Source organism: Copidosoma floridanum, unplaced genomic scaffold (genome assembly GCF_036245765.1).
Source record: "Copidosoma floridanum isolate Cflo_tuat_1 unplaced genomic scaffold, Cflo_Japanese_pri ptg000013l, whole genome shotgun sequence".
NCBI classification, from domain to species: Eukaryota; Metazoa; Arthropoda; class Insecta; order Hymenoptera; family Encyrtidae; genus Copidosoma; species Copidosoma floridanum.
The window spans coordinates 32428752-32456034 of NW_028321890.1; the positions used below are offsets into that span (position 1 = coordinate 32428752).

A 27283-nucleotide genomic window follows, 5' to 3' on the forward strand; every position below is an offset into this window, starting at 1 on the left:
AGGTCGAGTTCGCGGACGCGTTGATGCCGCATCCTCCCCCACCCCCCGGTTCTCTGATGTCTTTTCTGTTCCGTTGTGTGTGTATTCATAAGGTACATGCGCCATTGTTTAATTTATTCACCGCTGGACTGATGACGGATAAGTGTCGGCAGCATTGATTTTTCATCGATTACGGAATCGTTCATTGGGTTGCGAAATGTCGAGAGCTCTGCGTGATTAATTTGCAACGGGGAAATCTTGGTACCTACAAGTACTCAAAACTCAATCGGCCCGCCAAGGATGTCGGTATATATTGAGCAGATAGAGAGGCACTATACTTCTATACGTTCCTCGAGGCGAGGACTAATCGAGGATCGTAAAGGGGCCACACCACGTCACGGACTGGTGCAGGACAGTTGCAATGGATCTCTCGTGGCCTAGTTTCGGGGCTACATAGGACGTTTGCAATTTGATGGGAATACCGTTTTTTGACGCGCGACCTGTGAAATGCCATCGTCACGCAAACATTATTATTCACATTTTATAATGGAAATATCATTTTCGAGCGTCAGTCATGAGCGGGCAACGCGACTCTTTTTTTCCATTAAAATACATAAAAATGAACGAGGGTGCACCTACATCGATTACAACGTCACAACGAACGAGGATCCACGATTCTGTGTACCACGAGCGAGAAAAACCAAAAAAAAAAGATCTTCCGTATGAAAAAAGTTCCTTGAGTGCACCGATGCACGCATGTGCAAGCCATTTATACCTACACACGTATACGGGTAAAAACACGAGGAAGTTTCCCAGCTAGCGGATTAACCCCGGAGCCCCGAAGGTTGTTAGCGAGGAAGTAGGTACTCCCGCTGCTGGCCAAGCTCGTCCTTCACCCCATGCACGTGCCTCTCCCGACGCGGCTGAAATAATCATTTGGATCTCTCTTTTCTCTTCCGCCCCCCCCCTAATTCTCCCTCCTCCAACCAACCCCCTTTCCGCTGAATGCAGTTATACTGCAGCCCTGCGTAATTTACTCAGCAGCAATGCCAGCTAGTGCTATAATCGAGTATACACAGCGCAAGGTAAGTGTGCGCGCAGATGCCAAAGTAATGGACCACGGACATAGGGGGCGTAGGAGGGGGAGGAGGAAATAAGAAGAGGCAAGGGCTCTGCTGATGCTGGCCCAATTTCTATCCGACAAAGGTCGTACGTACCAATGTCTGTTTGCTACGCACGAGATGGAGAAAGAGCTGATACCATGCACAGCTACCACTGCCCTGTATATATATACATCCCACCACCCCCTGGAGGCAGGGGGATTTATCTGTGCTCATGGCAACGCGCCTGGGATCAGGTGAGCTCTCGGCACCTCCGACCCCGCACCGGCTCTTGCATCCAACGTCATATTTTCCACCCTCCCCCCCCGGCCTCGTCCTTATGCCTTCCTACGCAATCCGTGAGCACGCCAATATACCACCCCCCCCCCTTCCTAGTATACATTGCACGCGCAATGGCCAGGTAGGTAAGTTGGATTTTGCAGGCTAAACGGTGGGGAGAAAAGTAGGTCATTCCTGGGACAGACACGCGCGACCGCTTGACGTTTACTACGATAACTATACCCTATATCCACCCGCGCTCCTTCCTCCTTTATTTTTTTCGTTTTTTTTTCCTTCGCTCGAGACTTGGAGGGTTTTTTTTTGGATTACGATCAAACAGAAGGATGTTCGCTCTGTTCGAGATTGCCGGGCTTCTTTTGAGATAGAACAGCCCATGTAAGAAAGCAAATACGAAATATATAAAACTCGACTCTACCGCATTATTGTCACCTTCCTGAAACCTGTAAACCTGCAAAATACCTCCAAGTCTATCTCCTTTCATTAAAAAATGTTGAACAAAGCTTCCTTCGGCCGGCCATCAGCGTCACATCCACTTCGAGGCATGTATAATTGGCGATGAGAGAAAAATCCAGCGCATATGGGGCGTGCATGCGAGTATCTGCGTGCTCGGGTTGACAGGTCGCGAGCGACACGTGGGGGGGGGAGGCAACAGCTGCGGCCCATTAACCATACCAACCCCCTCCGGGAGAGCTGCGCGGAAAATTCCCATGACCCAGTTCACGGTTGGCCGGTGGAATCGATATTAAAAGACACAAGTGAAAATCGGGCAAAAGGGGGAGGCTGGATTTTCCCTCCCAGTTCGTCCTCGGGAGCGCGGCTCTAGTTTTTCAGGATCACGCTGATGCACTGCAATGGGCGCAAGGAGCGCGACCCGAGAGGAGATTTGAAAATCAAACAGCGATCGAACGTTCGGGCCAAATTGGCTCTTTTAATTTGTTCAAGTTGATCAGATCTATATATTATCGCCGCTTTCCTTTTCTCCGTGTGGGACTACCGTACAATTTCGCCGATTGACCTTGAACAAATTGTCCGATCGACCTTTCACGCGCGACGACGAGCCAAAAGCTTTTTTGCTCCGCGTACCACTGCAGTACTCGAGCGGATATTATTAACTCGGTACAATACATATATATATATTTTTTCTTCCTTTTTTCTCCACACATTGTCCGTGACTACTTTATAGAACTTGTAAAATAAATCAAGCAAGTGCAACACACGTGTAGTCGAACAACAACGAAAAAAGAAGGCCCAATTAATAGAGAACGGGGCTAATGAAAAACACTCTGCCACGTAAACTAATAAATGGAAAATTCCTGGTCAACGCGTTAATTTGCAGTACACGCGAGCCGTAGATGATCTCGCGCGCGGTATAACCCAACGCCATGATCTACACGTACATAAGTGGGCAACAGATATACACATATTACCCACCCCACCAGAAGCAACACGTGTTCGGCTTTTACTGTAGGCCCCGCGAAGGGCAAAGGTATCGTACATATGACCTTTCCAAGCGAGCCCATTAATCTCGGATGTTATTATACGCGCGTGCAGTATACCTAGACACTTGGGAGCGTTTTTAGCGCGTCACCTTCGCATATTATAAATGCGAGTCTACTGTTACTCGTTACTGCACACCCGAGCCGACCATAAATGTGTACATCTGTCGGTGAGTACCGCGAGATAGAGAAAAGACACTCTGCCGGAGAGGAGCTTTTAGCGCTTGCTTGCACATCGCACGATATATATGTATATACATTTATTATAAATGCGAGCATATGTATACCTAATCTCTTGCAGTGGTGTATGGCAGCGACAACTATAACTGTCGGAGAACGGGGGGAGGGGGAGGTTGAGGCGAGTGGGCTTTCGTGCGATCGATTCCACTATAGTGTCGCCTTGACAGTCAAGGACGCGCTATACCTACAACAGCTCCGGGCTGATGATGTTTATCTTCCTCCCTTATCGAAGTTTCGTTTCAATGCTGTGTCACGACTTTCATTAGTTTTAGTTTATTTATTTATTTATTTTTTTTTTTTTTTCTGTACGAAGTAAGTGGGTTCTCTTTACTCGAGCAAAGACATTAATTTGAAAAATGTTTATATGTAAATTATTTAACCAATGGCTCATTCATATTAATAATTGAGAAAAATAATGCGACCTAACTGTTTATTATGAATATCGAACCAGGACAGGACAATTCTCGTTACAACTGTACGGGGAACGGAACACCGAGGACTGAAATTCTGGTCAAGTAGAGTAAGTCGATTACGGTAAGACATAAAACAGACAGACGTGCCCTGCTGTGCAAAAATTAAAGTTCATTTCGTTACTCGAAAGGTTTTATCTCTGTTTTTTTTTTTCTTCTGGAACATTAAATCACGCCAATTTAATATACGTGCCACTACAGAAAAATCATCGCTGTCTCCTTCATCACGTGTGTCAACGCGCCGGTGAAAGTAGGTTGGCCCTTTGAACCATCGCACGTGATCAATCGGGTCTCGCCATCGTTACTATAAGCGTGTTCATTAGTTGTAATAGCCAAGGAAATTCCCCACAATCATCTTCCGTGCCCATACACACACACACATATGTATATGGCCTCTATTGAATTAGATTTGCAGGATTGGCGCGGTTAATTGAACGAGCGACGAGAAGACTTTTGTGCCTTTCATTGTTACCGTTTGATCAGTTACTCCAATGAATTTCTCGAGTTTTCACAAGCGACGATTTGTGCGTCATCTGCAACGAAAGATGGGATGAAAAGTTAGCCGTAAGTACTGCGAGGAGTTTCCAAAACGAACAGCTCTTTGCCCACTGTGTACTCGACGAAACAGTGCACGTGAAACAAAACGGCAAACGCGAATCTCCGACATCTTACCGAGCTGTACAGTCGTCGCTTGCTCGTAGGTTGCACAAACGGAAGCGCATAACTCTCGGGGTCGGGCAAATTGCGAGATTCCTCCCCATCAGCGGGTAATACAATGCGAGCGTCTTCTTGTCACCAAAGACAAATCACCGGAAACTGTGCACGTGTGGAAAAAAAAAAAAAAAAACAACAACAAAAGTCTCTCTCTTTGTTTTTTCTCACCATTGTGAGGGTCGAGCGAGGATAAAAATTTTACGACGCGCCGTCGTAGGCGTGTCAACTATTTTTTTTTTTTTTTTTTTTTTTTTTTTTCGTTCCAATTAACTTACCGCGAAGTACTACGCGTTTTCAATCAACCAGTTGTGCGTTTCAACAGGAGATCCTCTGTTCCCTCTCTCTACAGTTCGGTGTGCGTGTGCTTCTAATTCTAATGACTCGCCGTGAGGTCAGCGATAATCGAATGACGCGGGAGAACCACGCCTAGGTTGCACGACCCGTGTATTCTCAGTGGAGATCTGGTAGAGGGGGGGGGGAATGATTAAGGAGACAAGTCGCCGTAAATCCGAGTGTAAAAATCTGCATCTCTCGATCGGTTCTAATATTTATAAGCTCTACATTATAATACATTGTATATTGTACGCGTGTTGTTCTCCTCGGTTTCGTTTCGTTGCGTAATGAGCCGGGCGTTATGTCACGTTGGAGCACCGGATAGCGCACGAATTTTCTTTCCCCTCCCACGCGTTACAAATATACATCACATGGAACAACGAGGCTGTACAGGTCTACAAGGTTATGCCTCGTCAATATATATATACACATACAAAAAGCGGGGTGTAGGTGTAATATAAATATAGCGACGGCGGAGAGGCCGGGAATGCGGTCGAGTTATTCCTCTTGTCGCCAGCGATTGATTTTCTCTCGTAATGGCCCTTTCGGGGAGTCCGACGATTATCCGCGTTCAAACGAATCGCCGCCAAGAGGAAACAACGCGATGGCCATCGATCGATATACATATTTTCCGTTGTTATTACCTATAATTCTCAACTGCCCCGTGAGTTACAAAACAATAAATGTTGTTGTTGTTTCCCACGACTGTTGGACCTATATATATATTAGTTACGTCCGAGGTAACCGATGGATCATCTAATAGGTAAAAGTAACGATACATAAATATACATATATTGCTCTCGAAATTCGAAAATCAAATTTAATTCTGTACCTATGTGTACACACACACAATGCACGTCACCATCGGAGGCAGGTCGCAGCCGCGTCTATTTATAGAAAGCGGGCCTCCGGGTGGCGAGAAAAGCTACTCGGGACATGGTAAATATACACACACGCACACACCTTCGAAATACGGGAAAAAGTAGCACTCGTCCCTACATACAAGAGCACACGGCTGCACTAGCGTAATCTTCGTGTTTATTTTCGCCCGGCCGGCTACCCAAAATGCGCACCACTAGGTTTATATACCCTTTTCTCTCCCTCTCTCCAAGTAGCTTTTACGTAATCTTGTGCGCTTGTAGACCATAGTTTTTGTTTTTTTTTTTTTTCATACAGGTGGGCATGACATTATGATTGAGTTTTTTTGGTGAACCCAGTGTTTTTACCTATTATGTATTAGAACTAACGCGTGAACCTCGATGGAAATTTCCTCTAAAGAGAGCTCCAGAAGTCATAAAATCCCCCAAGGGTTTCAACTTTGCCTTTTACAAGTAGATATAAGAGTGGTGTTTACGAGGATTCATAGGTAGGTAGATATATCGTACAAAAACTGGCTTACTCTCGCAAACTTTCTTTCGTGCTTTAGATAATAATAAAAAAAAATAAATAAATAAATAAAGCAAAGAGTACCAAAATCGACTATAGAGGATAAATTAAAGTCTTCTTAACTAGTCCACGATAACTTAATCGACTTTTTTTTTTGGCAGTGAAAAAACTTGATTTTCTAAAGTCCTAAAGCTCCCATACGACTCTGGTCGAGAGTAGACATCTTAGATTTTACTCAGATATTTTTGTCATCGAAAGTTCGACCGATGTTTCGATATTTTTTCCGACAGACGCGAGTAGGGAAAAAAAAAGAGTATTGACTGGAATATATTTAGCTCAATGTGTGTTGACGAGCGCTATAGAGCTGCCATTTCACGTCGTAAACGTTGCGTCATTGATGAATTTATTTACTTATCGTTTTTTTAAAGATAGAAAAACAAGTAAAAATATCACAAATAAAAACGATTTGTTATATGGATGAAAGTTTTTGATCTTTGACTCATTAAGATTATACAGATTTTCGCATGACCACGTGTACTTACCTCTACTATGTATAAATTGATCAAATAAATAAACTAATGAACAAAATAACATAAAAAAAATGCCCTCGAGAGATACTTGCCGTGTAAAAGCCAAAGTCAGCTGACGGATCGAAAACCCCGCGCTCGTCAGCTGACTTTGACAGCTGGTGCCCCAGCAGCTGTCGAGCTCGCAGAAGTTTGCAGGTATACCTACCAACCACTTTGCTAATACCTCTGCGAGCTTTTGGCCGACTAGCTGATACGAGTGCGAGAGAATTCTCTCTTACCAGCAGCCGATAGGAGCGCTTGGGACTACGATGAGCTGGATGATGAGGTGCGTGTGATCACTAGCGCGCAGAGGGGGTGGGTGGTTCTAGATTTCTTACCATAGGGTGGTGAAGCTGGACGAATTGGGTAAATTCTTTTTTTTTTATTTTGGAATGATTCATCGGTTGGATTTTAAAGGTGGAATTATGTATGATTGTTCATTTTTTTTTTTTTTTTTTTTTTTCCTTTTCAAACATTATTATTCATTAAACTCACAAAGCTGGTATAAAAAGTAAAAAGAAAAAAAGACAACGTTCTCTTAAAATGTAACAAAGTACTGATGAAAAAATACAAGTCAAACTTAATATCCATGATTTCGTAGACTCGGCAACGATTAAATTAGCACATCGTAAAAACAATACAAATCTCGGAATCGACCCCCTTCGAGGAGGCAACAATTTCGCGCGCGAAAAAACAATAGAAAAAAAGTCCAGCCGCAGGATGCCATCAGGTGAGCTGTTCAAAGCAAAATTAGCACGGATATGCAAAAAGTGTTTTATCATTCAAATGAAAACTACTTGATACACAAAATTGTACAAAAACTTGATGTACACATGCGCACACACAGAGTATATATATATGTTATAGATCACGTACACGCGGCGGGCACTTTCCCTCTTGGGCTGCCCTTCCCAACTCCCTCCGGTTCCGGCGCAGGTATCCCCCACGCGCGTCTGGACGAGCGCGATCAATAATTCATGTCCCAGCTGTCACGTGCCCCCCCCCCTTTGCGCGATAAACTCCCAGCCCAGCCAACCACCCACTCGATGACCTCATCAGCTTGAGCTTCTTTTTTTTCCGTTTTCTTTTCCTCTCATCAGGAGCAGAGGAGGCATTTACGGAACGAGGAGGAGAAAAAGAAAAAAGGGGGTTTGGGGTGGCACCGAGCCGAGGGCTAATAGTCATTTCCGAAGGCGGTTAATTGATTCGCGGATGGCGCGATGTTGCCTGTACACGGCCGATTAAATTGTTTGGAGGTAAGTAGGTCGGACCCAGCCGGGACGCGAAATCTAATGAGACGCTTCAGGGAGGGAGGATTTTTTTTTTTTTCATCCCTCGACACCTCGGAAGAGTTATAGACGTGGGATCAGTGATGGGGGTATCGTTACTTATTTTTTTTTCAACAACTGGTTTGGCATACATAGAAACACGAGTGAAGATATTTTATTGTTACAAACCGATAAAGGTACACGCGAGAATTGAACGCGTGGAAAAAAAAGAGGAGATAAGACGATGTGGATCCGAACAAACGCACCCTGTACGGTTAACGTCTATACGGCGTCGGGAGAAGTGGGAGGAAAAAACAAAGATAAGATCGCGTGCTGCGTACCGAAGACGAGAACGGGGAGCGAGGCCGCGCGACGGAGTGGGTGTGATTGGTAAGGGGCGCGCCGAGTCGGATAACGATCGGCCGAACGAGAAAAATAGCGCACTCGCGAGCACAGTGTTCTGCGTCGGATGAAAGGAGCGGATGATGTCATTACGCGGCCGCGCGTGACTGACTCTAATTTGCGCCTCTGGCGTGGGTGGTGGAGGAAGGTGTGGAGGAGAGGAGCTTTGGTTCCCTTTTACTTTTTGCTTGAGCGTTGTTTGACGTATTTTGCTCTCAAAGTGCCACGGACAAAGAAAGACCGTGCCGTCGGTTTAATCAGTAGTAACAGTCGAGTCTCGTCAGACGCTCGGGCGGACAGAGGGAGCGGTCGTTTTTTTTTTCATCTCTTCTCGTCGAAGATTGAGGTGTTATTTTTGGAAGATATTTACAACTACTTTTCAACAAAATATACCAGTATCATATAGGATTTATTTCGTAGTTCCAACTCGACATATTTTACATCGTGTGATCGGATGCGAACGCAGATACATACAATTTTTTTCTTATAGGCAAGTCATCGTTGAATACATTTTGTTTGTTTTTTTTACATTGTTATAATTTCTATTTCGATGAATTACAATTACGAAAAACTCATACGTGTACAAACAACTTACAGTTACCGTTAAAAATAATATAAAAATAAATACAAAAACAGAGAAAGTATCAATTACCACACAGCACACGTACACAGTATCGTTCATTGGCTATTTAAGATAAAAATTAATATCGAAGAACTAACGACAACCCAAATTGATGATTAATTAATCCACTTGTCTGGTGATATCGATACACCTGTAGGCGAGAAAATACATGCCTCTCGACCGAAACATGAAGCTGAACGTAGCAGCGATGGTATACCATAAAATACCAAATTTTCAACTTTGGGTTGACTCTTACATTTTGGTGAATTGGTAAGGTACTAGTTCCAAGGGTACCCAAAGTTGCTAGTTTCAGCTTCACGACCGCAACAGAGCAACGCAATGTACATGGGTGATCGGAAAAAGTGCCAGATCCGCACAGCCGGCGTCGTTGCTGGCGTCCTCAGAAAACTGAGATACCACCAGCTGTGTTCACCCGCTTCTTTACCTACCGAGTGAACGCAGAGTGGCTCCCTGTTCTCCAAGCACGAACCGCACGCCCGTCAATTCCAACCTCGTTTTCTCTTTCTAGCATCGCCTGCGGAGAAGAAGAAGAAGAAGAGAAGGAGGAGGAGGAAGAAGACGACGAAGCAGCAGGAGTCGCCTCGACGTCGTCACCATCGTCGGCGAAAAACCCAATCGCTCGCTTTACCCTATAGCAAGGTACCTCCTTTAGACAAGGAGGGGCTCTGTCGCTCGTGTGAGCCGCGACTTTGTGCTTTCTCGCTCTCTTTCTTTCTTTCTCGCGTATTCTCGACCGCTCGTTCTCGACTGCTGCTCGAGCGCACCTTGAAAAAAAAAGAAAAAAAAACATCTTCCAAAATTTTTTTTGCTTTTTTGTTGCTTACTTTCATTTTATACAAAGTTGCTTTTGTTGTTGCTCTTACTGGCTATGTGTAACTGTTTTGCTTCAACAACAACACCTACATACACAACACATTATTATATTTATACTGATACGTCTTGTACGTTACACATAAATTAGGTCATATTTATACACAAAGTTACAATCACCACAGCAATTCTTACACCTACATATTATACTGTTTGCGTGCAGAAATAGTTTTTAAAAAAATCTGCACACTTTTTACATACATATATTTATATATTTGTATGAACCAAATAGTATCAACTTTGCTTTCATTTGAATAATAAACGTTTTTTTTGCATGTCGCTCGTTAAAATATACTACCGTTGGCACTTATGTACCACGTACTTGATAAAGACCCTTTTTTTTTTTTTTTAATGTATAGGTATACCGTTTGAAAGTCATGATATTAATAATAAGAAAACAAAAAAAAGTTTCGACTAAACCAAAATTCTGACCCCCCCAATGCACGCAAAAAGTCTACCACCACAATCGTCTAATTTACAGAAGCCCTGCCACTATATAAAAGTATCTTGTGTTCGCCAAAACTTCTCTAGCTAAAAGTTGTAATGCAAAAAGAGCGAAACTTGACGGGAGCCTATACATACCTACTGAAATACTCTAGCTACGAGAAAAAAAAAAAAAAAAAAAAAAAAAAAAAAAAAAAAAAAGACAAAGTCTGGCAAAACTAAAGAAAGGAAGGGGTGTTGGGTTCAAGAAGGGGGGGGGAAGGTGCTCGCCTTCGAATTTCCGGTGCTGTAGTTATACTTACGATATATATACACACGCACGCGAGAGGGAGAAAGAGAGCACGGGTAACAAAGCCGCGAGCTATAGGGGCCAGGGAGTGCGCGCGCGCGCGTGGAACACCGATCGATGAAGCTCAAAGGACGGAAGGCCAGGCCTTCAAGGTCGAGCTAACGCGCGCGTGTGTCACTCTCCGTTATCTATATAATATATATATGTATCCGTATACCCCACTGGCTCACCGTGTGTATGTGCTGGACGAGCTTTCATGTGGCTTTTGAAACGTTCTCTCTCTACATTAGCTTTCGGGCCGCAACTTTTTGCCCAAATATATCCCTCATCAATTCATTGATTTCTTTTTTATTTGAATATATATCAATTGAGTTTTAATCCGATTAGGAGCGCAAAGTATTTTTTTTTCTACCAACGAGAATTCACGCAATAGGTACTCGTGTATAAAGATCATTATAGACGTATCGTCTTTTAACGAGACGCGATGGGTCTACTTTAGCCGTAGTGGTTTCCTATACTGGTGAACTAAATATACTTTATGATTTTTTCTGTATCATTTATTTAAAGACAGATTCACGTAGTTCTTGACATCAGAATTTTTTGTTCCCGCACAAAGTTCAAAGTAGATAAATGTCAAGGATAACTTTTAATTTTCAACTCTACCTTTGAATACATAATTAAAAAAAAAAAGTATATTTAACCGAAAGAGTAAATTGGAGTGAGCCACTGTGGTGAAAGTAGATTTATTTGTGGATCCGCATAAAAAACGTGTTTTCCGCGGAGCGCAACGTTCAAATAGTCCCTTGGGTACACCTCGTCCACGAAACACGATGTGGTCAGCCATTAACATGACAATGCGCGCACGATCCCTTCTTTCCCACGAACGTAACGTAATAATACATCGCCCCTGTATTTATACATGCATGACAAACAGTGCACACCTATAGGTATACATAACATAAATTATACACGCGAAATCCAGGATGATCCTCCGCTACCACTGTCTTGTCCTTTCTCTCGCGGATCCCCCGACATCAGGGCTCTTCTCCCCTACGTGTCTCACGCGCGCTCGTGGCACTTGTGACGGGCAGTTTCGCATCCCTGCTCTTGTCAAGGGTAAACAGCCCGACGAGGGTGGGCTCACGAGAGACGCAAATTCACGTATTCACCGCGTCCATTTGTGTGTACTTGGGCGTGTGCATAAACGAGGACGTCGTTTCAAACGTCAATTTTTTACTTTTCACCCGCCCCTCAATTGCTTTCTTTCGAGGTGAGCTCATGTAAAACGGAAGATTATCTTCAACGACGATGCCCTACGTTAATTTCCCTCTTGCATTCAAACGTAAACCGCGATGGTTGTGCTTGCACGGCAAAAGCTCGATTTTGCAATTGACGGCCGCGAGTAAATTTCATTACCGTTGTGTATAGCCATCGAAGCTAAAACCGGCGCGCGAACGATTCGTCACGATCTTTTTTTCCCTTGCCCCCCTTGGGGACCCAAGGTCGTATTTCTCTCGACGGAGGAGTCACATTCCCGCGGGAATTTCCCCGCGCATCGGACGAGATTCTCCGGTATAGCCCGGGGATTTATTGCCGGTGTAAAATTTGAGAAAGAGCCTCCGGTGGCGCTATTTATTGCACGCGAGCTTTTTCCCTCCCTGGTTATATACTCTTTTTTTTTTTTCATCGGTGAGTAGATCCCGCGAACTTTATTACACGTGGATGAAAAGGCCAGTCAAAGTGTATCCCTCCCGAAAATAGAGACGCGATGGCAAAAAAACATGCAAATTGTGGGTCATTAAAAGCTTTTAATTTTTGTTTGCCTCCAGCGTTTGTGGTGTCGCTCGATTGATGTACAGTTATACCCGCGAGTAAAAGGCCAAAGGGGCAATCGACTGGATATCCAAACACAGACGACAAACGATCGGAAGAGTCAGGGGCACGAATGTAACGTTGCGCCCTTGCGATGGGGGAAAGCGAAATTCGAAAGAAATCCTCCCGCGGCGAAGGTAAAGTGAAGAGGGACTCGCGATAGTAAGTACCCCGAGCACGTTCAAAGAGGCCCAAGCACGCGATGCAAATGGCCGAGAGTCGACTCGGGGGTATGTCGGATCTCTCGAAAAGACACCGATGGGTTTCGAAAGGATCACACCTTTGTACTTGGGGAACAAAGTAGAAATGGGTAAGTAAGAGAGACGCTTAGCGTGAAATATCCATGTACATGCGTACACACATATATACTCGGGCTATTGTCACACGAGCCAGCGGAGCGCGGGGACGATAAAAATGAGCGCTGACGTCACGCGACAACGCGCGTGTGCACGGCATAAGGTGTGTATTTTTTCCTTTGTTCGCGAGGGCTATACCTACAGAGGCGGAATCGCGCGTTAGATTGTGCTCGTTGTATACTAAGATAGGGGGGGGACGAGTGCTAATTGAGCTTGATTGGAACCGTGTCGAACCACGAGTGCCGTAACAGATGATTATTGTTATTAATTTTTCTTTTTTATTGCCTTTTGTTCAAGTGGGCAAAATTTGACATTAAAATTCAGCGCGTTGTTCGTGCAAAGTACCAACGGTGGAGCTTAGAGTACTCGAGCGATGGAAACAAACGACACGAATGAGGCGAGCGTTGGAAGTGGTTGGCTGGTGGAAGGGGAGCTGGAATAACACCTATCAAAGAGCCGAAAAAAAAAAAAAAAAAAAAAAAACCGTCGCTGCTCAACCCTCCGTGAATCCGGTTCGCAGCTATCCGCAGGAATTCGGCTATTGTGCGGTGTTTTTTTGCTATTTATCTTTTGTTTTTGAACTGCTACACCTGATGATGATTACTTTCGTTTACTTGAGAGAATTAATGCACTGGTGAAATAATGAAAGTGAGATTCGAGGTAATCGCGTGGACTTGAAAACTTGATGAATCTGGCAAATGTGAAAAATAGGAATGCGCGATATATTGGATATATTTGGACTAAACTTTGAAACTATGATGCACAAATATTTCGACGCATCGATCTATTAAGGATTTACAATCCTACCGGTGCTATAAGCGGAAAAAATGTGTCTCGTAATTGATTTTTTTTTATTTTTTATTTTTTATTTTTTTTCCTACAAATAAACTGAATTTTCAATGATGACCTGATGCGAATGAATGATCGACCAAAGGCTCGTAACATTGACATTGTCGCTACCTGTTTTTAATAGACAACAAAATTTTCGTGTGTAAACAAACCTCGTAAAAACAGCTAACGACATCGACAAATAACCCATCAAGAGGAGAAGAAAAAAAAAAGGACGAATAGAGAAAGGGGGAAAAAAGTACTACTCACAGTCGACTGCTCGGCTCGTTGTTGGCCTCGTCTCCCTCGATCCTGTACACCTTGCCGGACATGACGTACTCGAAGGAATTCGCCCTGGAGCCGCCCTCGACTTCCGTGGCATTCCAGTCACCTCCGTCGGGGTATCCGTCCTCGCGCAGCGTCGTGGCCAACACCAATCGGAATTTGTCACCTGCAAAGAGGAAAAAAAAAAACAAAAATACAATACAAATTTTCGCTTCTCTTGTACGTGTATGTACACAGTATTTTCGTCTCGCTATACAACGATTACGTGATCGGACGACGGAGTCTCTATACCATGTACTTATATTTTACTTCGTTTTGTTTTTTTCTCATCGGCACGCGCTTTAGATTTCAACGGAACGCAAATAGGTTACATCATATTATACGGGCCTGTGCGTGGCATCGCTACACGCGTTTGTTATCTCTCGCTCGGAGGGTCGAGGGGAAAATTTGGTTTAGTGAAAAAGTACGATACTGAGTTGCCATTTTTCTTTTTGTTCACTCATTTACAATTTTTTTTCGACTATAGGTGAGTTTGCACAATATATACATGGAGAAAAGTGTCGATAGTGGTGGATAAAATTCTTGGTAGAGAGAGAGAGAGAGAGAGAGAGAGAGAGATTATACCTACGTTTTTTCTTTGATAAACGTAGTAATTTTTGTCTTAACTTATCGATCAGTAACTGTGTATACAGCGATTATCAATCGCATATAGTTACGGAAGATACAGGAAAAAGTGTGTAGCTTTTTTTAGTTCCTCCACTCGACTTTTTTTTACGAGACGTTGGAAAAAAAAAAAAAAAAAAAAAAAAAAAAAAAAAAAAAAAAAAAAAAAAAAAACGGTCCTGATCTCCGTATGCGATAAGACATTGACGCGACGCATAAATACTTACATTACAATCGACAGTCTCGGATGCGTCTGTCGTTCGCAAAATTTGCCTCAGCAGCGAGAATATACGCAAACCGATTCCATGGCACCCGAGAGTAGAGCTATTTTTCCAGTTTCAAGTTCGGCACGACCTTGGGTTACGTGAACTTGTGCTCGCGTTCTCAAAGATGACACACGCGCGCTATACACCTACACACACACACTCACACGCAGGTACAAGCACTTACTGAATAATCACACACTACCTTGTTTCTTTTTCTCTTCGCATGTACATGTGTGTGAGTGTACACACACCCACACACACAGTGGAAATTTACGACTCCTTTACTTATCTGTACTAGGTACGTATATATAATGTACACCACACACCGCGCTGTTATGTTATCTCGCTGCTGCTGCGACCGCCGATGTCGCGCACGCGCGCGTTTATCGAACCGCGCGGTCGAGCAAATCTTCAAATAAATTATCCGAACACTGGGTATTTTAATGGGCTTCGGACGGTCTACCTGCACGGGTGTGTGCACATGAAATATTGGAACTAGCCAAACGTAACGCTTCGCTCTATTTTCAAGAGATAAATGCGGGGAAAAACATAAATGTCACGTAGCAACTGATACAAAGGGTGAGGACTCAATATTTACGGGGGTACCTTTTCCTACGTCCACTTTGGACACGCTCCATCGATGTATGTTATATACAACAGGTGTACTTTTGTAGTCACAAACGCGAAACCCGTAGTTTTTCGTTTTGTTTCCCTTTTCCCTCCTACATATATCGCGGGTTACATCACGAGTTGATGCGTTGCTAGTTTTTATCGCCCACACTTTCTTTTAACCGATTAATTGTGAATGTTTTTTTTTTTAATTAATCGGCTGAAAAGTAGCGATAAAACAAGAAAAGCGTTCGCGTAAACGCGTAATTTGTTTTTAATTTGTCATTTACCGGTAAAAAAGTATAGTTGGTGCGTATCTGTTGGAGCTTTTGAGTCCGATGTTTCAAGTTGGGGAAAAAAAAAATTTAAGGAAATTCCAAAACCAACGAGCTTCTGCTGCTTCGCTAATAATAGGGGTTCATTTCAATAAAGATGATTCACGACACTTTTTAACGCGTGTTTATGTAAGCAAATGCGTTGTAATCGCTTGAATAATGGTAAAATTTGTTTGGAAAAACGTATAGTTTATCCATTGGTTGTCCAACGTATGTTGTGATAATTTAAAATAGCTTACGGGCTATAGTCGCAAAAATGCGCATTCGTGCGATGACGAGTGGAATAATGGAGGCACACGCGGACGGAGTTATTAATTGTATTATATAATGTGTGTGTGTATATGCATACGAATAGCGGAAAATAACAACGTGATTGGATTGGAATGCCAGTCTTGCCACGTATTCAACGATATAAGTACATTACGTAGATATTACGTAGATCCAAAACTGTATAAAGTCGGGCAAGAGAGGAAAACAAAAACGAAACTGTGAAATAAACGAGAATGAAGGAAATAATACGCCCAAGTACTATCAAAGGGTTGATTTTACCAAGGGTTGACGTATGATATTCTCAAAAGTTTGTTTATATTTGATTTTTTATAATTTTCGTTTCGAATACACTGCACTCCCTGAACAACATATTTTACGATTTTCAAAAAAAAAAAAAAAAATTCCGCATGCTTCGAGAGTAAAAAAAAAAAAAAAAAAATTTCTCGAGTTTAAACGTCCAACAACATACAATGCGTTTGCCTCGTAAAATCCGTAAAAATATTCAAGCTTACGTATTTCCCGTAGAACAATGCCACACACAACGCATATTGCACGACGCAGTTACATACTCAACCACACACCGCGTTAAAAGTACTATACTTACACGTAAATAAATACGTATATCGATAAAAATGCTATACTTACACGTTAATTCCAATGGCAATCGACATGGCCGCGCGCAGCACCGGGTAGTTTTTTCTTTCACTCCGACACGTTATACGGATAAACAACATCAGCGACTTACAACCGAACAAAATTTTTGTATATGTACTTATATGATGGTCACACTTTAGTGTTCGTTGTCATTCCACGGGGATGTAATTGTCCTCGCACGGCGTGTACATTATTTGCCCCGTAGACTGTCTATTGCCAGCGTGGACGCGCGCACGTACGCGTATATACGTGGGCCGGAAAAGAAGCGTGAAAACTGCGCAACGGTGCAGCGAGAAAATATTTTTCCAAGCCGTGGCTCTTTCTCTACACGAGTGGCACGGAGGAGGGGGACAACCAAGGAAGGAGTATATGGAGAGACTATACGACCCAAGGGAATGCCCGAGTCACCGGAGAAGAAGAAGAAGGAGAAGGACCAGTGAGTGTTGGCGGATGGACAACACTTTCTTTGCGACGGTAAGGTATAATGTAATTACGTGCACGGTGCACACCGACTGTGGGGGTAGGGTTGGGGGAACATATGGGGTGACTCATGGTGAAAGTCACGCGCATATATCAATAATTAAGGAGGAACAGAGAGAGAGAGAGAGAGAGAGTGAAGAAGGGGGATGAGAAAAAAAAAAAAAACGTGTGATTAATACGCGTGCACACAGGGAGAGAGAAGAGCCAGCCGGTTGGGCGACCGGACGAGCGAGTAGTCCCGCGAGCAGCTAGCGCGGAAAGAGCGAGCGGCAGCAGAAGCAGCGGCTTGTGTGACCTTGGCATTGAACTTGGTGGCTGTCCACGACGAAGGCCGGGGCGCGGAGGAGGTAACGCAGGACATATACATGTATACATGGTAAGCGCGGCCGATGATGGGCACCCGCTGCTCACCGGCAGCTGCCTGGTAGAGATGGTGGGGCCAGCCCCCTATTGCGTCATCTCGCGCAAACTCTCGCTCCCTCTCTTCCTCCTCTTTAAGTATATAGGTAATATGTACACACAAGTGTATCTCCTCTCCTCTACTACTTGTACATGTAATACCTCTCGTAGGTATACACACCACCTCCCCACTTTCTGGATCGTACATATCCCCCCACCCTCTGGCTCTCCCTCTCCCCTCCAGCTCTTTTGAATGGTTGCTCTATCTCGCTTTATTATATACATATATCTTGATGGTTTACCGGGCTCGCGCGTCAATACAGCTGCCGGTGCTCCATAAGCTGGAGAGAGATGGACGGTATGGATTCCATTGTTATTATTATTATACCTATCTATACTATACGTTGTACAGGAGGAGGAAGCTTCTCCTTGTACCCCTCTCGCACGCGCGCACAACTCTCTGTATCTCCCTCCATACGTATGCACACACTCACTCGCTCGTATATTACGTTTGTTTAACCTTACAAAGTCGATTTGCAAAGTAGTGCTCGGCGATTTTTTTTCGCTCATTACCTATACGTGTTATTATTTTACGTTGTACAACGTACCAGAATCGACTGCAAGCACGCAAAGTTTTTTTTTTTTTTTTTTTTTTTCATTCCTTCGACTCTTGATGTAACGCACGACTGCGTGTGTTTCGAAATCAGCTAAGCGAACGCGAGCGTCGATTATCAAATTTCCAAAGTTTTATTTATAATTGATTCCTCGTGATTAAGAAGCCTTTGAGAAAAGACATCAATTTCTACACTAACAAAATGTAAAACTACGCGTGTGCTTTTTACCGTATGTAACAAATGCACCTACTCGTATAATACATGAGCAATCGTCACGAGTAACGATAAAAAAAAAGTATAGTAATTATAATATAAGTTGTTATCCACCTAGAACAAACAAACGCAGCCTCGATAGATACCATGCACACGTTTAGAGAGCGAGCTTGCGGAGCGCAATGTCGATGTATACCTATATAAACATACCCTCAGCGTGTGTATATATGTATATATATATACACATAAAAAGCTCGCTGGAATGGGATCGATGAGCACGACGGACTGACCTTGGGGGCTTTTCCTTTCTATATATCTAGCTCAATTCCTACCGAGCGATAGTAGCTGATACGATATTGCCGACTATACTCTCTGACCAAGTTTTTTTTTTTTTTAGTTTTCCATAGCAGGTCGTTTATTGAAATTAAATTTTCTTTACATTTTTTTTTTTTTTCTCTTTCATTCTCGAATGACTATATATTAGGCTATACTTTTGTAAGCTCTTGCTCTTTGAATAATGGATTTGCTGGAGAGTTGTGTTTTTTTTTTTTTTTTTTTTTTTTTTCACGTCGATAATTTATACACGCAGACGTTGAACGGATACAACGGAAAAATTACAATAAAAAATAGACGCTGAACTATTTTTTTTATTTTCACCGAATGTATGTATACATATCAGACTGAAAAAAAGTTTATATATATAAGGGACAGAAGAGCATGTACCTACTTTTTTTTTTTTTTTTGCTAGATTCTCGTCACGAAGAGTACACTTGCTCTGCTTTATCGCCCTACGCCAACTGGCTTTACTGCCGACAACATAATTTTTCTGGGAAATGAATTCCAGACAATCGATAGTAAAATCAAAAAGCTCTTTTACGTCCGTCACGAGTCTCCAATTTTTCCCTGAGCTTTTTTTCTCGAAACACAGCAAAAAAACACAATAAAAAAAAAAAAAAAAAAAATCACGTCGCGTGAAATAGCACAAATTCACCAAAGCAGTGTTGCCGGAAGCATTCGGTCGGGCAGCAAGTATAGATATCACCGTGTTGTGATTTACTCCCTTCGAAGGGAAAAACAAACCTATACCGTGTATTACACCGCTGACTCATCCTCACGGAGAGAAAGTCAAAACAAGCTTGCTTCGAGCCCCTCGGTTATTTCGTCGTCCTCCGAGTATTATTGTCACGATCGTTTTTACGACAGACGCGTGCTCAATTTTTCAAAAATCATCATCACTCAATACCCACCGACAGCTCGTCTCGAGCCTATACATGGAAAAACTCACGTAGTTGCCGTTTGAATAATGAATTTCGAGCTCGTGTATTCAATTACCAAAGCTAGAAAGTACTTAGGTACACTTGAGATGCGGACGAGTTTAGGAAATTCCGGGGCCGACTCGAGTGCCCTAACTTCGATACGTTTTACGAGCGTCTTACGATGAAAATGTAATTGAAAAAAAAAAAAAAAAAAAACCACCAACACATCGTAAACGAAAAAACTTACAAGGGTTATTGTCGAGTCGTATCGATGAGCTCCTAAACACGCACGTGTCGGTAAATTCACGAGTCACGACTCTTATCTGCACTAAAAACAATAAGCAAGTGATAAAAAAAAAACCACCTAGCACCTGGGATGTATTATAGTCTTTCGTGGTCTCCATTGACAAAAAGACTCTTGCGCGTGCTCGAATATCTCAAGGCTGCGAGAGGGGGGGGGGAAACCTAATCAGCATATGGAGGGAGAAAACAACAAGCGCGCGTTTCTTTTTATTACCCCGCCGGGAATGACAATATTTACACACCACCGGCCGAGCGCGGCAAATGTTTTTTAGATGATAAAATTAACGAGGGACGCCTACGAAAAAAACACGCTGGAGATCTGTATTACTATAATTGCTTTTCGGTAACGGTCCATGTGAGCCACTTTACGATGGTTACGATGGTTACGTGTGCGCAGTCTCGCAAGTGTGAAAATTTGCAAGACCTAGGCTACACCTCATGGATAATACTTACTCTCCGCTAATATCTGGTATTTTGCGCGCGAGAGAGGGACTCGTTTGACGTGAGCTGCGTGGGTGTTAGCTGTCATGGTATACGAAGAAGAAAAATCGAACTTTACGTCGAACCGGTTACTCGAATTACATTCTATCTGAGCACATATTTTTTCATAATCGCACACTGTGATGTGCACAATTGCACAATAATACGTAGCCGGTGACGACGTCATCAAGCTCGTATTTTTTTCTTAAAAAAAAAAAAAAAAAAAAAAGTAGATGTGCTAGTCAGTTCGAGATGGGTGCTTGCATAATAAAAGTGTCACGTGCACCAAAAGACATAGAGTGTCTACATCATCGGGAGATAACGAAACACACGCAACTCACCCAATTCCATCGGATACAGCCAGCTGTTGATGTCCAAGATAAGGTCCATTTTGAAGGACTCGGACTCGCAGTGCAGCCGGATCACTGAAACACAAAATAAAGAACAAAAACTCCGTTTAGTATAGATTCCCTTTTTTTTTTTTCTATTTAATTCCTAACTTATCCACTTTAATAACAAAAACATATACGCGCTTACATGCAAGCGTCAAGCTGCACACTTGTCGAGACATTCGCGTTTATACTCAAACGGTCCTAAGTATATATTTATGAAAAAAAGTTACCAAATTACACGTAAAGCTTGGAATTTAAATAGTTTCCTTTCTGCAAAACGTGAGCCGAGCACACGTATATATACGACAACCGATTACATTTGCGCGTGTATACCATAGTGTGAGAACTCGCGCCAACAAGATCGTTGTGACTCATCGCTAAGCTACTCCAACAGTTGGAGCACGAAAATATAAGTAATACATATATAGTGTCTCACAAATTTGACCAAACACACAATATCGGTACACCTGTTCTTCGACAAATACCCGCCACGTAACTCATTAACGATGGAGAATGGTTTTTCTTTTCTTTTTTTTTCACAAGTACAAAAGTTTGTTTCTACAGCATTGTGTGCACCCACACAGCGGGGATATTACAACACTCGTACGATAGATACGATACACAAGTTATGAATAATCTGCCAATTGGTAATATTATATACTCAAATCGTTAGTATAGGTAAGCATAGTTGTGACAACTATGGCCTGTATTGTTAGTTACATTATTCATCAAAGTAACAGCTTTATCCATCTACATGGACCAAATAAAATTGAGAAACCCGTGCACTCCGTTTACGGAGTACACGCGTTATATATAATATACGATTGTGTATAGGCGCGGTCGCGCATCGCCTACGTATACCTATATACAAAAATTCACGTGAAAGCCAACACGCAAATATATAGGCCTTGGCTGGAGCTGACGTCACTCCCACGCACACAGATTTAAGATACACACTTAGTATATTTATAGGTACTCGTATGTTGTATCAAATGCGAGATGTAAATTGCTACGCGCGCAACATTCGATAACGATTAATCAATTACACGGGTGAGTCGGGAGTACGCAATCGCAAATGTTTGGCTCTCGTTATCTGACTGATTTTCATGCCTAAAATGTATGTAAAAATACGAGGCAGTATATATGCTAATATTTGGCGTAAATGTATCTCGCGTGGTTTGGTCGTGACTGAAAAATGTAATTGCCACGTCATTGATGAAAGAATCGGCATGTAATAAAAAACACCACGCGGCCTGCACATCTTCAAACGATGAGTAATTGTTAAGTACGGCGATTGATGTAACGTTTCAAGAAAAGCGCACCGAGAACTTATCTCGACAAGAAAACGTAAGCAAAAAGTGCATCGGATAAGCTAAAAAGAAAAACAGCAACTACTTGATCGACGCTCCCTCGTTTTTCTTCTTCATCGCTCTCTGATGTATACTGCATTGTTCACTCGAGCATGGAGGAGGTGACTTGGCGCGAGAGGTAATATCGAATTACCGAATAACACGTCACCCGTGGAGAGATATCGAATCTAGAATTACGTTTTTTTTTTTCATGATTGAAACACTCGCTGATGTTGCACGCGTATACACGTGCCTTTATACATGTACGTGCGCAAACGAGCGAGATGGAGCGACGCGGAAAATGTAATTCGCTAGCGTATAAGCTGGATCACGTGCATTGGTGGTGGTGGTGTATGGATACCTATATGTATACATCTACTTGAGAGGAGGGGGGGGAAGGGATCGGATTTTGCTGGTCAACCTTGTCGTCAAGCTCAAGGTCGCGGTGGTGCACGTGCGCGGAGAGCCAACTTCCCTCTGATGCTCGTGGGGGATTAATTGATATGAGCTCGGGTGTTTTATCCTTTCGGTCGTGCAGGTATACTTAGTTGAGCTTGCGATGTGATCTATACTTATATGTACGCAATAGGTGGCTTAATTAATAATTATACTTGAAGGGTAAAAAATGTTTTAGCCAACAAATATGTTACGAAATTAGCGGTACATAAAAAAAAAAAAAAAAAAAATTTTCAAATTAATTGCGGTATTTCAAATGTCTTTGGAAATTAAGCACATAGAGGAATAACTTTTGTACTTTGAACAACGTGTTTTGTAAAAATTAATGTTTGCTATTTTTCCTGGCAGTACCAGTGAAGCAAAATACTATTCATATAGATCAGTGAGTTGAGACGAACGGAGTTTTAAAACGAAAAATAGTATACCTCGTGACACGAGCAAGCGGAGTGTATGTAGCGAGAGCTACGGTAATTTCCGGTTTTTGGGAAAGATGGGCGTACGGAAATTGGATTTTTTTTTTTTTTTTTTTTTTTTTTTTTTTTTTTTTTTTTTTTTTTTTTTTTATCACTGCATGTGCTCACTGGCACGCAGGTATAAGGGCACAGTCAAGCGCCTCATGCAAACAAGTTATCTTTACGTGGGTATAAGATCAATTACCGGTTTAGTCGTATTTTTTGTACAAAAGTAAATTTGCAATCGTCAAGTTTCTCCTGCACGCAGCAATTTTAACGACAGCAATTTGCGAGGAATTTCCTCGAAGAGTCGACAAGTGCTTCACATCCAAACCATTTTATTCCTGTCTTTACTCTCACGTTACAGCACCGTAAAAGCGCTGTAAAACTAAATATGTACATACAATATGACACAAAGAGACCGAACCACTTTGAGTCTGAAAAACATTTTCTGATTTTACGAGAAACTCCATCCCATGAAACTTGAAGGAAATACAAATTTTGTTCCACTCATTTTACGTAGATGAAAAAAAATTGTAAACTTTTACCTCTGCATTTACGGTACACAGAGTTTTCTTCCTCAAACTCTTTTAGCTTGCAAACGAATGGCTTCAGTTGAGCCACACACTCGTATGTATACTCGTACTTTTTACTGTATTATTTTTTTTCCAACAAACTAGGAAAAACTTAGTAAAAAGAGATATGCTTTATTTAATAAGAAATCGTAAGTGAGTCGCGACCTTTGTAACAAAACAATCAATCGTAATTTACATCAGTTACGGAAAACAATTAATTATTGACGATGTATAAAAAAAAAGGCAGTTTTATCGCGCGTCACGCAAAGCATTTAAAATTAAAACGGAATTACAGCCACAAGCCATAAAAAGTTACAAGTGTCCTATACTAATCAACTTATAATTTCATTAACGATCGTTACGTACTAGAAATAACGTTAAAAAAAAACTGTTATCGAAGATGACAGATCGAAGAAAAACAAAATTATCCATCAGCGTATGTTTTTTCTTTATTTAAAAAAATTCAAGTCGCGCATGTCGACGTTATTAACGAGCATCAGCATAAATACCTAAGCGTCAACTTGGCACCCATAAGCGAGGGAATTTCCAATTTTCAAATAACTCCGAATTGACCTGGTTCTCCCGACACGAGCGAGCCAGAGTACCTCCCCTGTGGACGACAAAAGTAAATAAAAATACCTGTACTCGGGCCTATTTTCAAAGGCGTCTTTGAATAATAATTTTATACACGTTTGCTCCTTGAAAGATATGGTCGAGATGCCGGATGCCTCCCCGTGTCAGTTTCTCGGGTGTATTTTGTTTTATTTTTTCAAACACATCTATCTCTCAAACAAAATACTAAAGAGGGAGAAAAATAAATTTTTTTTCTTCATTGCGTCTGATGCCCTCCACGCGATGATAGACAGACACAGCACAGGCTCGATTAGCTTCTTGTTAAGGCGAAATTGAATTCACGTAGGGACGGCTGGAGAGAGGAGCAACGGGGAATTACGTGTATCGATTAAAGCGCCTACCCGACCGGGAGCGTCATTATTGACGTTTCTCTATTTGCGCTTGTAGACACCGTATAGTTCAACGCTATGCCGAGGGGCCAATTTGACGTAAACGAGATGAGTCAGTTGCCTATACAGATTTACTTGTTTGGAAGACCAAAATTTTCGTGTACGTATAGGTGCCCCTTGAAATATTCTTTTCATCTCTGTTCGATTCTTTCGAGGTATGTAACAAATACATTTTTTTACAATTGATGCTTTTACGATAAAGGAAAAAACCTCATTCAGGATAGCAATTGAAGAGAGAAAATAAAAGTGATTCAACACACTGGAATTCAACTATAAAAGCACTGAAATTTTAACGAGTGTACTCTAACTCAATTTTGAAAAACTTTCCTGTCGCCAGACATGCACCGACCGAAGTTTTTGTTCTCCTTCGACCTCCCCTTGATCTTGGCAGTGGCGCAGGGCCTCCACAGCAAGTGAAAAAAAAAAAAAAAAAAAAAAAAAAACCACCTTGACCATCGCCTCGTTCGTTACACATTATTCGCGTCCCTCGAGCGTGACCGACTTTATTCCGAAATCCTTCACCGCGAGAAAAATATAACGATGCCGAAGTACGAAAGCCACCTGGTAATCCAAAAGACGGTCACATTTTAATTTTCGCTCTCGATTCAATTGACTATCTTTCTTGTTTTACTTTAATTTACTTCTGTGGCAAAGCTCCCCTCACTTATTTCCCCAATGAGATGATCGTGTTTGTTCCCATAATGGACGACAAGCTCGCGAGTCAAGGGCAAATGAAATGACAAACACCTGTCCAACACTCCCACATTTTATCGACCCTTTCCCTATCTTCCCGCTGCTACCTACCCCACACCTTTCTACAAAATGACTTTGTTCTTTATCCCCTAGTATAGCACATTTCCCAGGCTAATGGCAAAATCATCGTTACTCGAGCAGCAACATCGAACCCACGATTCCCCGTAACATAGTTATCACCCTCCCACGACGTATATACACACCCCGTGGGCACGGAGGAAACTCCATTTATAGATCATCGCCGAGCCTCCCTTTTCACCACCATGAATCCCCTGTAAGCTCCATATAGCAGCATTACGACTCTTCCACCATCGTGCCCCTTCACCCCCCCAGTCCTCTCCCCACAGACCTCGTTGTTCGTCCTCTTCCACCCCCAGCTCTACAGAGGACGCGTGCACGCACACACAGCCCCAACTGACTTATTACGTGTATGAGCGTGTGTGTGTGTGGCAGCATCAGCGGCAACACAGTCCGGGAAATGGGACAAGCGTGCAAGGATGCGCGTTGCTTTAACCAAGTTGCGCCGTGACGCTCGCTATCGACCCATTCTCTCTCTTTCTCTCAAAAGGGGGAGCGTGCGCGTGTATTTTTCTCCCTCCGCCCCCTGAGAGAGATGGGCGCCGGCGCGCTTACCACCTATTTCCACAAGCTCTGAGAATATATATATATATGTATGCCCCGTGCACCCCCGGGGGAAATATAAAACCTTGACCTTCGGAGAAATGGGAAGGAGTAGAGGGGGAGAAGGAGGGAAGGGAGGGGATGGGGGCACGGGAAAAGCTCCGATGGTCCTCCTCCTCGCTGACGTGACGCGTCCTCTTTGCTTTTTTTCGTTGCTTAAAGCGCTTGCCGAGTCTGGGAATATAAATATACGCGTGTAGCGTGACTTTACTTTTGCATTACTTTTCCTATCACGGTGTTTATGGTACGATGCATCGCCATCGGTTCTCTTACAGGGCTCTCGTGACGTTATGTTTTTTTTTTTTTTTTTTTTTTTTTTTTTTACTCACGAGACAATACAGTAGAGAAAATCAAGATGGTGATATATGAGGAAGACTGTCGTACGAAACAATTTTATCCGTCTCGCTGATTGATTGTGTATTTGTATCTTTTTGTCAGTGGTGATGATGGGTGTACGCGGTAAAAGAAAGGAGTGAACAGCGAAAGGCCACCTTCACCTTTGGTGCCGAGTAACAAGTGATTTCGCAAGAAATGTCCAATCAATAGTCAATAGTTGTTTTATTTGTATTAAAGAAAAAAAAGAAAATGGAAAAACTTTTGGCACTTTGATACCACCGATCCCCCGAAACCCCGACGAAGCGTTAACTTTATACAACTTCGTAAGTATAGCATGTGTATAGGAACGCGCGTGCGGCTTTATCGATTTCCATCCCTGAGCTTTCCTCCTGATGTATACACACAGAGTCTTTTTTGAGCTTCACCGGCGAATACGCGGTGCTAAACCTCGAAGCGGATCACCAACGTTGATGCAAAGGCTTTGCATGTGTGTGCGCAAGGCGAAATTAAACGCCGAGAGAATACCACTTGGATGTAACGCTATTGCGTGTAGTTTATTTTTGCGATTTTATCGATTTCTCCCGTGGAAGGGAATTTTTTTTTTCTTTTTTTTTTAAATTATGAAAAATACACCTATCTCTTCTTTAAACAAAAAAAAAAAATTATATATATATATATATATATATACATACATAAATACATACACTGGAAATCTGAGAGCACGTAGAAAGTAAGCGTTCATCGATGTTTGCAAAGATGGTTGGATTGCTTTGTACTTAGTCGGCAGAATGTTTGTTTAGCCCAACGTTGAGAGAGCAAGGCAAACAATTATATGCTTCTTATCGTGCCACATTTCAGCGAATACATACGTGCGACTATAA

General features: G+C 42.5%; 1 protein-coding gene across 1 annotated transcript in view; it reads right to left on the minus strand.

Moving 5' to 3' along the window:
• The window catches only part of Rpb8 (DNA-directed RNA polymerases I, II, and III subunit Rpb8), a 60931-nt gene that overhangs the window by 17527 nt on the left and 16121 nt on the right, over window positions 1-27283 (minus strand). Inside the window, exons 2-3 of the mRNA XM_014350405.3 lie at window positions 20728-20811; window positions 13830-14010 (exon numbers count right to left, since the gene is read on the minus strand). Coding sequence (XP_014205891.1) covers window positions 13830-14010; window positions 20728-20811 — 265 coding nt within the window. The remainder of the gene's footprint in view (window positions 1-13829; window positions 14011-20727; window positions 20812-27283) is intronic.